General features: G+C 41.8%; 1 protein-coding gene across 1 annotated transcript in view; it reads right to left on the reverse strand.

Annotated features, from left to right (window-relative positions):
- LOC311297664 (uncharacterized protein) overlaps positions 1-11,461 on the reverse strand; it is a gene marked incomplete at its 3' end in the record, with an annotated part of 11,811 nt that extends 350 nt beyond the window's left edge. Inside the window, exons 1-3 of the mRNA XM_084420050.1 lie at positions 11,219-11,461; positions 10,053-10,436; positions 212-400 (exon numbers count right to left, since the gene is read on the reverse strand). Coding sequence (XP_084276176.1) covers positions 212-400; positions 10,053-10,436; positions 11,219-11,276 — 631 coding nt within the window. The 5' untranslated portion in view covers positions 11,277-11,461. The remainder of the gene's footprint in view (positions 1-211; positions 401-10,052; positions 10,437-11,218) is intronic.
- Between the last annotated feature and the right edge of the window lie 2,455 nt (positions 11,462-13,916).

Here is a 13,916-nt window from a genome sequence, read left to right on the forward strand (position 1 = left end):
CTAACGTTAGTATTTGGTTCCTGATTGGTTATTGTTTTGGGAAATCAATAATAATGTTCTAGTTTTTTTTTTCTTGCAACAATAAAATTACTAGGGATGGGCAGGAGTACTCGAGTACTCGTTCGTGACAGCGACAATCGATCAAGAAAACGATGTTAGCCCTGATTTTAATATATATTTGTCTTGATATTTGTCTATTTTGGGGCGGTACCTGAGATCTGATTGGCTATTGCAGCATTTGGGGCGGTACATGAGATCTGATTGGCTATTGCAGCATTTGGGGCGGTACCTGATATCTGATTGGCTATTGCAGCATTTGGGCCGATACCTGAGATCTGATTGGCTATTGCAGCATTTGGGGCGATACCTGAGATCTGATTGGTTATTGCAGCTGTAACGACTGCGAGTATGAACCAAACACAGACTAATCTTCTTCCAGAAGATTAATTCAAACTCTCCGCTTCTCGCGAATGAAGGGGGAAGATTTGTTCAGAACGTCTCATGATCATCATCAATCTTGCCATCGGGTCCGGCATCATCACCCCCAGTACTAATGAAATAATGAATGGACAATGCTAGATTTGTTGCCGAACACTGGTTAAGAGAATGACAGAAACCAAGGTCCCACGAGAGATGAACAAAACAGATTTCAACAGAAAATACCCATGACCTCAGGGCTGTCCTAAGCCCCAGAAGTGAGCAGCGTAGATACAACCGAACTGTGTCAGTGCAGAGATCGCGAGAAGCGAATGTCAACTGGAGAATAGCAGCGCTTGCAGCCTTTATATGCCCCTAGGTAAGGGGGCGGAGCCTTACCTGGCATTGGCTGCGCGCTTCTGTCTGTCTAGCCAGACTTGGTGCAATTGGATGCTTCTGCAGAGGTCAGGTACAGATGCCCTTTCCATAGTTGGATCTCAAACACGAGATGATGAAAGAGAACTAGTTTTGATTTGGTATTGATTTTGAAGGGCTACCTATTGCAATACAATATCGTCACACTATAGCAACGCTCCCACATATTTAGCTATTGTAACTGCGCTTATTTCTGTCTTTGGTAGAAGTGGGTGGTAATAGACAAGATATATACAATTTTCTACTATCTTACTGATAATCAAGTGTAGCATCAGTGGGCCTGACAGAAGTGTTTCTTTAGTCATTCAGCAGTCCTACAGCCTGAACCCTAATCCACCCTTACAACAGTTTGGCATTTTGATATGAAAAATGCGTAGGAAGTTGGAACCCTGTTTCACCTTGCTGTTACTGTCTTTTCATTCAATGACTGCTGTGGAGATTCTTTGTATTAAAGAACATGAAAGAACAAACGTTGATTAAATAATAAGTTCACAAACTATATTTTTTTATTGAACGATCTTTTAATATTAGTCCAATATTACAATAAAATTGTCAAATATTACAATAAAATATTACAAAACATTTCCAGTGAATTAAATTTATAAAACAGCAACATATCACAAAAAAATTCAGAGCAAAGATGTATCATTAAACTGCTGTACTTTTAACTAGTTCATTTCATCATTCTCAGAGGTTTTTTAGGTGCTTTAGTTTCTTTTACTTTTAGACAGGAGACGTTGAACTTGAATGTGCTTCCCATTAAACCAGGCCCAAGGCCATGGGTCGCCTGGTCAAATGTCTGCCAGTTCCTCCTTAAATACCCGAAGTTTAGGTCTTCCTGCAAATTAAATACATAAAGATTTGTTTCAATGCACACTGATAGTCATAAAAAAAGTAAAATGTATTTCAACTGCAGGCTTCAGTTTTGGATATTAAAAAATTAACATCCTCATTTTCATATATTTCCAGGACTTAAACTTGGTGCCAGGAACTATAATGAAACCTTATTGTAAAGCTTTAAAATGCTTTCTCAATAGATCTGCCAGCTCTGTGTAGTAATGTTGTTGCGTGATCGAGATTGGCCCACGAGTAAACCGTTGTCTAGGGGGCTGTTTACACCTGGCCACTTCATGCGTTTTCTCAGATCGGATAGCTATCTGATTTATCAAAATGATTCCATTTACACCTGATCACATAAATGTGTTTTTGCGAAACGGATTTAAATCCGTTCTTCAATTCCCGCGCTATATGCAGATTTAATGGAGTGCACTCAGCTCTCCTGTTATTTCAGTGTTGTATTTGACTTAAGGTAAGCCTATCTTTGATTCTCTGCTTATTTTTCATTTTAACTTCACATAATTCTGTATTTTATTTAGACGCGTTGCTACATTAATAAACAGCCACGTGTGAAAATTATTATTGCAGTTTAATTGCACTTAAAGCAGGGCTCAGTAGTTTCGTGATTTCTTCGCTGTATTCTCGCTTTTTGCTCGCAGGTTTCTCTCTAGAGCTCCCCCCACAGCTTCGGAATAGATATTTGACAACACTGTTGTATAAACCCGTTGGTGATTGTCAGACACCAGAGGCTAGTAGATCAACGACATCAAAGCAGATGGGCCATTCTTTAAAACGTCTTCTTCATTGGGGTTCGGACAGCGTGAGGGAGCGCAGAAATGACAGCATTTTAGCAGATTTCTTTTGGCCGTAAAGCAATTGTTTACATCGCGAGACCTGATATCACGCGATACTTCCTGACGTGGCGGCCGGCGGCCCGCCGGCTCAAAGTTGCAAGTGCGGATTTTCCGCTCACGGGCACCAGGGGGGTGCGAAACGATCACCATTCAACCCGAAATAAGTTATCTAACCATTCCAATGACTCCGAAGCTGTTCAGTTAAGGTAAAAAAGTTACTTAGATCACCTTTAAGTATTGGCTCCTAGCTAGTTTCGATTTGGCCCATTTTTGCTTTATTGACTTAATTGCCGGACCGAGACAGCAACTGTAAGAATAGATATAAATAGAGGAGTTTCAGGTCATTACTTCAGGACCAGCGGTCAGCATAGAGAACGCATGGCAAGAGCGCGCAAGTGGTTTTTCAGAATACTCAGCTCTCCTGTTATTTCAGTGTTGTATTTGACTTAAGGTAAGCCTATCTTTGATTCTCTGCTTATTTTTCATTTTTAACTTCACATAATTCTGTATTTTATTTAGACGCGTTGCTACATTAATAAACAGCCGCGTGTGAAAATTATTATTGCAGTTTAATTGCACTTAAGTATTGGCTCCTAGCTAGTTTCGATTTGGCCCATTTTTGCTTTATTGACTTAATTGCCAGACTGAGACAGCTGTCCTCACTCAAGCGGTGATAGCATTATATCTATATCTATGTAATTTGCGCGCTGTCGCTGAAGCGTCAGCGGAATCGTTCAGCTCTCGTGTTCAGCCTCCTCGTGTGAAGACTGACTCGGTAAAGACCAGCGACTCTACCTGCGCGACTCCACCGAGCAAGGACACCAGAAAGGCACTTAAGTATCTCCTTTTCCCTTTCCCTTCCCACTTTTTATCTTATTTTTCACCTTACTCAACATGTGCTTTCAATACATTCCTGTTATCTCTCGGCAACGCCCTTTCATCACGCGCAAAAGGCATCGCAATACTGCTAATCTGCGTCCCATTTTCTCATCCTCACACACACCTCTCTCTCTTTCCATGGGTCTATGGAATTGTCAGTCAGCAGTCAATAAAGCTCACTTTATTCCAGCCTTTGCATCTCATTCTGGGCTTGACTGAGACCTGGATTCTTCCAGAAGACTCAGCAACCCCCGCTGCTCTCTCTAGCAATTTCTCCTTCTCTCAATCCCCTCGCCAATCTGGGAGGGGTGGGGGTACAGGGCTTCTCATTTCTAACAATTGGAAATACTCAGCGCTCTCTTCTCTATGCAACAACAACTCATTTGAATATCATGCTATTACACTTACAACTCCCAATAAAATCCATATTGTAGTCATTTATCGCCCCCCAGGTCAGCTGGGTAACTTCGTAGAGGAGCTGGATGCGCTGCTGTCCTTTTTCCCTGAGGACGGCACCCCACTTCTAGTCTTTGGTGACTTCAACATTCATCTCGAAAAGCCGCATGCAACAGACTTCATCTCTCTCCTAGCCTCCTTCGATCTCAAATGACTCATCACTTCAGGAACTCACAAATCAGGCAACCAACTGGACCTGGTTTACACACGCAACTGCATCACAGACAACATTTTGGTGAGACCTCTCCATGTTTCAGATAATTTCCTCATTTCTTTCAGTCTATAACTCTCTAACCCTGCACCTCCAACCCCCCCACCAGTCACTTTCAGGCGAAACCTGCGCTCACTTTCTCCCTCCCATCTTTCCTCTGCCGTGTCATCTTCTCTTCCCCCACCCTCACAATTCTCATCTCTGGATGTGAATACCGCAACGGATACCTTATGCTCCACTCTAAACTCTTCTCTAGACAATATCTGCCCTCTCTCCTCCAGGCCAGCACACGCTACTCCCTCCAACCCCTGGTTGTCTGAGGTTCTTCGTGAACACCGGACTGAACTCAGGGCAGCGGAGAGGAAATGGCGCAAATCAAAAGACACATCTGACCTGAGTATGCATAAATCTCTCCTCTCTTCATTTTCTGTTGATGTTCATGCTGCAAAATCTTCATACTTCCACAACAAGATCAACAGCTCCTCCAACACACGATCACTCTTCAAGACATTCAACTCTCTCCTCTGTCCACCTCCACCACCACCCGCCTCCTCTTTAACTGCTGACGATTTTGCGAACTTCTTCACCAACAAAACAACAACTATCAGCAGTCAGTTCTCAGCTCCACACACACAGGAACCCAGTCTGACCCCTTCCACAGCCAATATCCCTCTGTCCTCCTTTTCTCCGCTAACCGAGGAAGAAGCATCTACACTTCTCCTCTCCAGTCATCCTACCATCTGCCCTCTAGACCCCATCCCCTCACACCTTCTACAAGCCATCTCTCCCACACTTCTACCAACACTCACACACATCATCAACTCATCCCTACATACTGGCACTTTCCCTAGAGCATTCAAGCAGGCTCGGGTTACACTGCTTAAAAAAACAACACTAAACACATCATCTGTAGAGAATTACAGACCTATCTCTATCCTACCATTCATTGCGAAAACACTTGAAAGAGCTGTTTTCAACCAAGTAACATCCTTCTTGTCTCTAAACAACCAGCTGGATGTCAACCAATCTGGCTTCAAGAAAGGGCATTCAACTGAGACTGCATTACTGTCGGTCACAGAAGCCCTACGGATCGCAAAAGCTGCTTCCAAATCTTCACTCCTCATTCTCCTGGATCTGTCTGCTACCTTCGACACTGTGAATCATCAGATCCTTATGTCCAGCCTCTCATCGCTGGGCATCACAGGAACTTCACTCCACTGGTTCGAGTCTTATCTCACAGGTAGGTCCTTCAGGGTCGCATGGAGAGGCGAGGTATCCAGAGCACATCAACTGACCACAGGGGTTCCCCAGGGTTCAGTTCTTGGTCCCCTCCTCTTCTCCATTTACACCACATCACTGGGACACATCATACAGGCACATGGCTTCTCCTACCACTGCTATGCTGATGACACACAGCTCTTCCTCTCATTTCAACCAGATGATCCCACAGTAGCTGCACGGATCTCAAGCTGTCTGGTGGACATCTCGACATGGATGAAGGAACATCCCCTGCAGCTCAACCTGGCAAAGACTGAGCTTCTCGTCCTACCTGCCAATCCGTCTCTACAGCACGACTTCACTATCCAGCTAGAATCATCATCAACCACCCCATCAAGGTCGGTCAGAAATCTTGGATGACCAGCTGACCTTTATAGATCACATTTCAAAGACAGCTCGATCATGCAGGTTTGCACTGCACAACATCAGGAAGATCAGGCCTTTCCTTACTGAGCATGCCACACAACTTCTCGTCCAGACCCTGGTCATTTCTAGGCTTGACTACTGCAATGCTCTTCTGGCTGGACTTCCTTCATGTGCAACTAAACCTCTACAGATGATTCAGAACGCTGCAGCTCGTCTTGTCTTCAACGAGCCCAAGAGGGCCCACGTCACTCCTCTGTTCATCTCTCTGCACTGGCTACCTCTCGCTGCTCGCATCAAGTTCAAGGCATTGACGCTTGCTTACAGATCTATCACAGGCTCAGCTCCCTCCTACTTTCACTCACTCCTACGAGTCTACATCCCTACCAGAAGCGTACGATCGGTCAACAAGCGACGTCTCGTGGTTCCATCACAGAAAGCCACAAAATCACTTTCCAGAACATTCTCATTCACAGTTCCATGCTGGTGGAACACTCTCCCCACCGTCATCCGGAATGCAGAATCCCTGACAACATTCAAAAGACAGCTGAAAACCCATCTCTTCCGTGAGCACTTAACCTCAAAAAAACAAAACAAAAAAAACACTTCCCTTTATCTTTAAAACCTCACTTATCGGGCTTATGCTACTCTGAATAATGCCTGAACTGCGTATTTTGAGCACTTCTTGCGTTGTTTTTGCCTCTTCATGATGACTCGCTTAATTTAGTCCTAATTTGTAAGTCGCTTTGGATAAAAGCGTCTGCTAAATGACTAAATGTAAATGTAAATAAACTGTTTACGCTGCGCAGCTCAGACGAGTAGTGTGGTTTTATTCTGCTTTCGTTTGCCGTGTGATGTTTCTCGTATACGGCAGAAATGGCAGCTCTCTCTTAAAAAAGGTCGCAATATGTGACCATTTAGTCGCCGTTTAGAGCAGCGTTTCCCAACCGGGGTACCGCGGCACCCTGGGGTGCCTTCTGGCGAGAGCAGGGGTGCCGTGTAAAAACTCTATTGCTAAAATGTGTAAGAATTTTTTTTTTACCATCAATCTCGGATCGTCGGAAGTCTCTAATAACAACCAATAATGCACACAAATTTATAATAAAAATGCAAATCATAAGTTTCCGGCTTTGAATTGCGGAGGTTGCGCTTGCGCGTGATTTTATTCCCGTGTCTCATTCCCAGTGCGTCCACATAAAGCTGCCTATTTTTCATTTTTGCGCTTACGGTCAAATACACACGAAAACATTGTCACAACGTCCGTCTTGCCGCTTATTCACATAAACACATCGGTTATGTCTGTGCTGCTGTCAACGGTGATGCGTGCGATTAATGTTTTTCAGTTTAACGCGTTAAAAATATTTAACGCAATTAAAGCAGCATCCGTTTTTTTCGGTCATCCTTTGGCTAGCGTTACATTAAATAATCACGTTCTTCTTCATGCCAATGCTTTTAAACCATGCAAGCGATGAAAATACAAAAGAGAATGCACTGTCTGTGATGCTGACACACACGACGCACAGAACGATGCACGCCAGAATCTACTTCTCTTTCGTGCTTTCGCTCCCTCATGAGAGCAGTCTTAAATAAGTTAAATAAAGTCTTAAATTAATGTTAAGAGAAAATGGGACACGTTTGGGATCCACATGTGGATGCAGCAGTGACATGCTATTTCATGCATACTGAGTTTTTTACACTGTTAAAGAGTTGGATTCCCATGCTAAACATGGACAAAGTTTCAAAAATTCAATTGTACGTTTGAAGGAGTATTTCTGTGCCAAAAATTGTCCTTCCGGTTTGTCACAAGTTTCGGAAAGTTTTTTTCGAGTATGGGTCTGTGTGACGTCAGCTGGGGCGTAATTTCCTTGTATGGGTCCTAAGGGCACTTCTCCCGGAAAGGCGCGGGCGCGCGCGCGCATCCGTAGACCAGAGAGAGAAGAGAGCCAAAGCAGTTCGCCCATCAAAGCAGTTCGCCCATCAAAGCAGTTCGCCCATCAAAGCGCTCCTCTGCTCGGCTTTAGGGAAGTCAATGTCACCAAAGTGTGTTTTTGGTTGCCAGGGCAAGACAACCCTGCACAGATTCCCAAAGAACCCAGTGTTAAGGGACCAGTGGATGGAGTTTGTTTTTTCAGAGCATCAACGGAGTTGTGCAAGACTGTTTGTTCCCTGCATTTCGACGATGATTGTTTTATAAACAAAGCCCAGATCGACGAATTTGCAGATCGTCTAATGCTCAAGGATCGAGCAGTCACAATGATAAAGGTTCGCGGTCGTGCGTTGGAACCGGGCGGTGAGTAAAACTGCTTCAAATGTCTCTGTGTGTTGTTAGCTCGGCGCGTAAGCGGCTTTTAGCTTCGCCCACACGGCCCGCCTCCAGCCGCTCGTTTTTTTCCGGAAAGATTCGGTACAGCCTATCTTTCTTTTATAAATATAATAAAACTAAAGACTTTTTGAAGATTTGAAGGATGCAATACTACTCTATAGGTACTCAAGATTAACATGAGATTGACTGAAAATGAGTGTTTTACCCCCCCCTTTAAAGTCTTATCCATAAACTCACTCTCTCTCTCTCCCTTTCATTATCATCAACATACACAGCGAAGTACACAAAACACTCGTTACAACAGTAAACAAATATATACACACCTTTTCAGTGGGTGCTAAATAAACTGGTAAACTTTATATCCGTAAAACGACTCGATGAGCTGTGATAAAGAGCGCACTGTCAATTTCATTTCTGCCGTGGTCAGTAAGGTTAGGCCTGTCGCTCCAGAGACCGTAAGCTGGATCACGAACAGTTGGTATAGATCCATCCTCAACTAACAACGAGAGTAAATGAAGACTGCTATGTTCATTCTTACATCCAACAACAAAACACCTCAATCGCTTAGGAGACATTCTTGTCTACAGCGGCTCAAGCCAGTGTCGAAACAATGGAGAGAACAACTCTCCAGCTCACTCAGGGCGGGTCTATGCTCAAACTGAAGTGTCAATCAACTTGGTGGGTGGGGTCTGTGCAATTCTACGTCACATTGCACCGAATCTGAGAACAGCTCATTCTGAGACAGTGCTTATGATTTATTGAGATTGTAAAAAAAACACTGGGTGGATTTTTATCATTCTAGGGTAGTTTTGCTCACACACTGCCAACACACATTTATGTTACATCATGTAAAAGTCAAACATAATGTAAAAGTGAATTTTGCATAATAGGTGCCCTTTAAATATGTTATCATGTAAAGTGATCTCTTCAGAAGAAATGAATGATTTCCTAGACTTTATTTGATAATATTAAAAATATCTCTATGGCAGTTAGGCCTACATGGCAGTTCTTCCCTGTGGTATTGAAAATGTATACATTTCAAGGTATAGTATCAAAGTAGTATCGTGACAACACTAGTTTAGGGTGCCACACATTTTTTTAAATTTTCAAAGGGTGCCTTGACTGAAAAAAGGTTGGGAAACACTGGTCTACAGCCCTGTGTAGTGCTGTATTTCTGCTTAACATGAGCGCCATCTACTGTCAGAGAGCGAATTTGTGTGTTTTTTTTGCATCGATCTGAACTGACAAATTAGACATTCCTGTTGGTTGAACACGAGTTAATAAGATATCAAACAATCAAAGTGTCCTGTGCTCACCACACACCGGCTATAGGTGGAGAGGAGAGATTTGGCTATAGGGTGATGTGTAGCTAACTTACACAGAAGAGACTTTGTTGCTCAGCACATGAAAATAAACTACTTACCGTGATCTCAGACTGAGGTGATGTGGTTTCTCTACTGCATGGATCTTCAGGTGTAGCTTCAGGTGAGTTTTAAAGGAGAAACTCTTCCCGCACTGATCACACGTGTGCGACTTCTCTCTGCTGTGGATCATCATGTGTGTTTTCAGATTTGCTGACTGATTGAATCTCTTGTCACAGTGTGAACACATGTAAGGTTTTTCTCCAGTGTGGATTCTCTGGTGCAGTTTTAAATTGCTTGCTGTAATAAAAGTCTTCTCACACTCAAAGCACATGTACTCTCTCACACCAGTGTGAGTTTTCTCATATGTAAATATTGCTGCAGTGAAAAACTCTTTCCACACACAGAACATGAATGTGGCTTCTCCTTCGTATGAACTGCCAGGTGTGACTTCAGGTTTGATACACAGAGAAATGTTTTGCCGCACTGATCACATGAGAACGGCTTCTCTCCAGTGTGGATCCTCATGTGAAGCTCAAGTCTTTGTTTGGTTGTGAGACTCTTTCCACACTGAGTGCAGGTGAAAGATTTCTTGGCTCTTCTTTTCTTTAAAAATGTATTTTTAGTCTTTGAGCGACTCAAAGGGTTTTCTCCAGGTTGGACATGATGTTCCTCCTTCACGTCACTCAGTTCTTCACTCTCCTCCTTCACGTCACTCAGTTCTTCACTCTCCTCCTCCACTTCACTCAGTTCTTTACTCTCCACCTTCACTTCACTCAGTTCTTTACTCTCCACCTTCACTTCACTCAGTTCTTCACTCTCCTCCTTCACTTCACTCAGTTCTTCACTCTCCTCCTTCACTTTACTCAGTTCTTCACTCTCCTCCTTCACTTCTATCAGTTCTTCACTCTCCTCCTTCACTTCACTCAGTTCTTCAGTCTCCTCCTTCACTTCACTCAGTTCTTCAGTCTCCTCCTTCACTTCACTCAGTTCTTCACTCTCCTCACTCTCTTCCATCGGGTCTGAAATGAAAGAAAAACTCTTTTTTTTTCAAAATAGTTCAAAGAGAGAAATATGGAGTGAATGGATATTAAAATTATACCAGATGTAACAGACAACTGCTATAAAATATTACAATAATTTGTCTTTTATAAATTATCCATTCCTAAAACTTTCCCTGAATGAGGTACACTGATCTTCCAGTTATTATTTTAAAACATTATAGGCACAAATCCCATGTTTCTATAGTGAGAACTATTAAATATGTTTGATCAATGTCACACTTATCTAACATGATATGAAAATTAAAATACACAATATTGGCATATTTTGACACCAACTTTTTGATATTTAATTATGTTAAAAACTCCTAAAACATTTTAATTAAGGGCCATGCACACTAAACTTCTCCTTCCGTTGACTTCACATGCATGTGAAAGTGGGACACAAGAAACATAAGATCAAGTGAATTTCACTGCGAGAAAGAACACAAATGTTTGCAGTAAAGCAGAGTAGATTGTAAAATTTTACATTTTGGAATGATTATTATTTGTTATACATGTTTGTAAAAATTCACACAAATTTTGGTAACATTGTCACAAATTGTAAACCATATCAAATAAATATAAAATGAAACAGTTAAAATATGTAAATTTAGTTTGACCTGATGTTGACGATATGAAACCTCCCTTTACTGTCCATTTGATAAAAAAACCTAGAACATTCTGTACCATTTCATAGTGCTTGAATATTTCTAACATGAATGTTCTTCAGTCTCATGAATGAATGAAGAATAAACACCAACCTCTTTGTTCTTCAGGATCTTCAGTGTGTTTCATTCTGCAGGGTTCTGGATCACTCATGTTCTCACTGTCCTCTTTAATAAACTTTGCAGATTTCAGCTCTTCCTGATGCTTTCATGCTCGTCTTCACTTGTAGCTGATGGGAATTTACAGCATTTATTGCTGAATTACTGTGGGAGGAGCTTCACTGATGATGTGATTGCAGTGGGAGGAGCTTCACTGGTGATGTAATTGCTGTGGGAGGAGCTTCACCGATGATGTGCAGGAGTGGAAAAAAATATATTTTGCGGGAAAAAAAATATTTGTATTAAATAACATTTGAAATACCTGTATAAACGGAACACCAAATAAAAAGCTAAATGCTAACACTTCTGTTCCCTTTTTCTGAAGGAACTTGTGCTGCATCGATGACGCTTTGGGAACGCCCCCGCGTGATTACGTCTGAAGCACGTATGTCATCTAGTCCAATGGAAAGAATAAACGTCACAGACGGGTGACGTCATGACCAGGAAAGGATAAAAAGCACATCCGGTGCAACCGGCACTAGCTTATGTTTATTCAAGTTAGTTATTCAAGTCGTGTGCTTCTCCTTGCCCTCGTTTATAGGGCTGTGTATTGGCAAGAATCTGGCGATACGATACGTATCACGATACATGGGTCACGATTCAATAAATTGCAATATATTTCGATACTGTGCATAAGGCGATATATTGGGATTTTTTTAAAGTAGGACTATAATTTTAGAAAAAATAATATTTAAAAAAAGACATGATGTGCATCAGTGGCGGCTGCTGGTCTTTCAAAGAGGGGAAGCTCATTTTCGGCCTACATCATAAAAATTATTCATTTATTTATACGTAAATTCTACGTTCCTTTTCAAGAAAGTGCTCTGTGAAAAATGTATGTAATAATATAATAAAGGTATAAATAATAATATAATAAAGTATAATAATAATGATACTAATAATAATGTATATTTTTAATTATTTTAATAATTATTTTTGAATTATTACTAATAATAATAATATAAAAAATATAACAAGTAATAATATAATAAAGGTATAAATGTATAATTGTGTGAAATGCATTATAAAAATTGGCTAGCAATTTCGACAAGCAAATACCAAGAAATAGGTTGCAGCAGTTTGTCTTTGAAAAGTCCACGATGGCACTGAGCTCGAACAGCTTCAACATCAGCGACTTTTTATTGTATGAAATCGCTGTCAATCAAAAGGAGACGCAGCCTTTCGACAGACCCTCCAATCATCACGCGGAAGCCCGGAGTCCGGGCCAGCCCACTCCTCATTCACTCCCAGAGACGCTGAGCGTCCATGGGCGGGACATAATCGCAGCATTTATCCAATGACCGTCTAGTTTCGAAGCGCTGAAAAAAACTGTTCGAAGCAGCCCCATTGAAGTCAACGGACGCTGGGCTTCAACAGGGAAATGCACTGTGACGCTACGGGAATGTATGAGAAGGAAATCGAGTCAGCCGACCTGTAACTGATTCTGAACGAACTCGTCTTTGAGACGAACGTTTTCTACTGCATTTTAGTCAATAAAATGCTAATACAATAGTACATATTTGACCATTAATTTTTTGACATTATAAGGGAAGCCGAGCTTCCCTTGCAGTCTTAAAGAAATCGCCACTGATGTGCATAAAAGTCAAAGAAGTTTACTTTAGGTTAACAATTCAGTTCACAGAAAATCAGACTGCCAGTTTGGTATTGTGGTTCACAGGTTCTTAGTGAGCAAATTTTTATATTTCTCAAGTAGGCCATAATAAAAGAAAATACATAGCCCCTGTCACAATACAAAACAACAACGTGAACTGGACGAAAATGAATGAAAGTGAACAAAATGAATGTGTCATATAGGCCTATTGAAATCAAGTTTTTATGTGATAAAAGATTTTAAAAGAACTGGACGCGCGAATGAGGCAAATTAACGTCTGCCGCGCTAAACGCCTCATTCGCGCCGCAGGACCTCCAGACGCGCGTAAACACGTCTTTGCATTAACTTAACATTGAAATCACTCGCGCCAGACGCTCTATTCGCGTTTGGTGTGAACGCAGCTTCACGGTGCGCGTCCACTACAGCGGCAAAACTACGCTCGGTGCCGCTGGCAACGCTGTAACGTCTCCGCTTTGGGGTGTGTCTGTTACGAGTGTGTTTGTTTTTTTCAACACACGGACAGTATAATCATCATGCACGCGATTACATTTAGAAATAGACAAGCTTTGTTTCCAAATGCACCAAGCAAAGATCCTTTCAATTTTATAAACCCAGCCAATATAATAACAATAAACACATCCAAAATAAAATCTTAAACATATATAAACAACTGCAAAGCGTCTAATTTGTAAACAAAATGATTTACGCACTAAATCCATCATAAACTGCCGACCGCGTTTTTCGCTTGATATTATTTGCATAAAGTCGAGAACTGCCCAACCTTTTGATGCTCTCAGTCGCTCTCAACGCTTTCTCCGGTCCGCTGTCAATCCCAAAATGCACTGCTGAGCGTGAAGCTCGACTTCCATGGAATGAATTGAAAACGCTTGCTCCGCTCGCTCCGTGCCAGTGGACACGCACCGTTCGGCGAGCCTTTTAAACAACATAAACGTGAACCACCGTCTTACCATGAATAATTTTGGACGTAAAAAAAAAAAAAAAAAAAAAAATCGATATTGCGTT

This window comes from Rutilus rutilus (genome assembly GCF_951802725.1).
Source record: "Rutilus rutilus genome assembly, chromosome: 1".
Lineage (NCBI taxonomy): Eukaryota > Metazoa > Chordata > Actinopteri > Cypriniformes > Leuciscidae > Rutilus > Rutilus rutilus.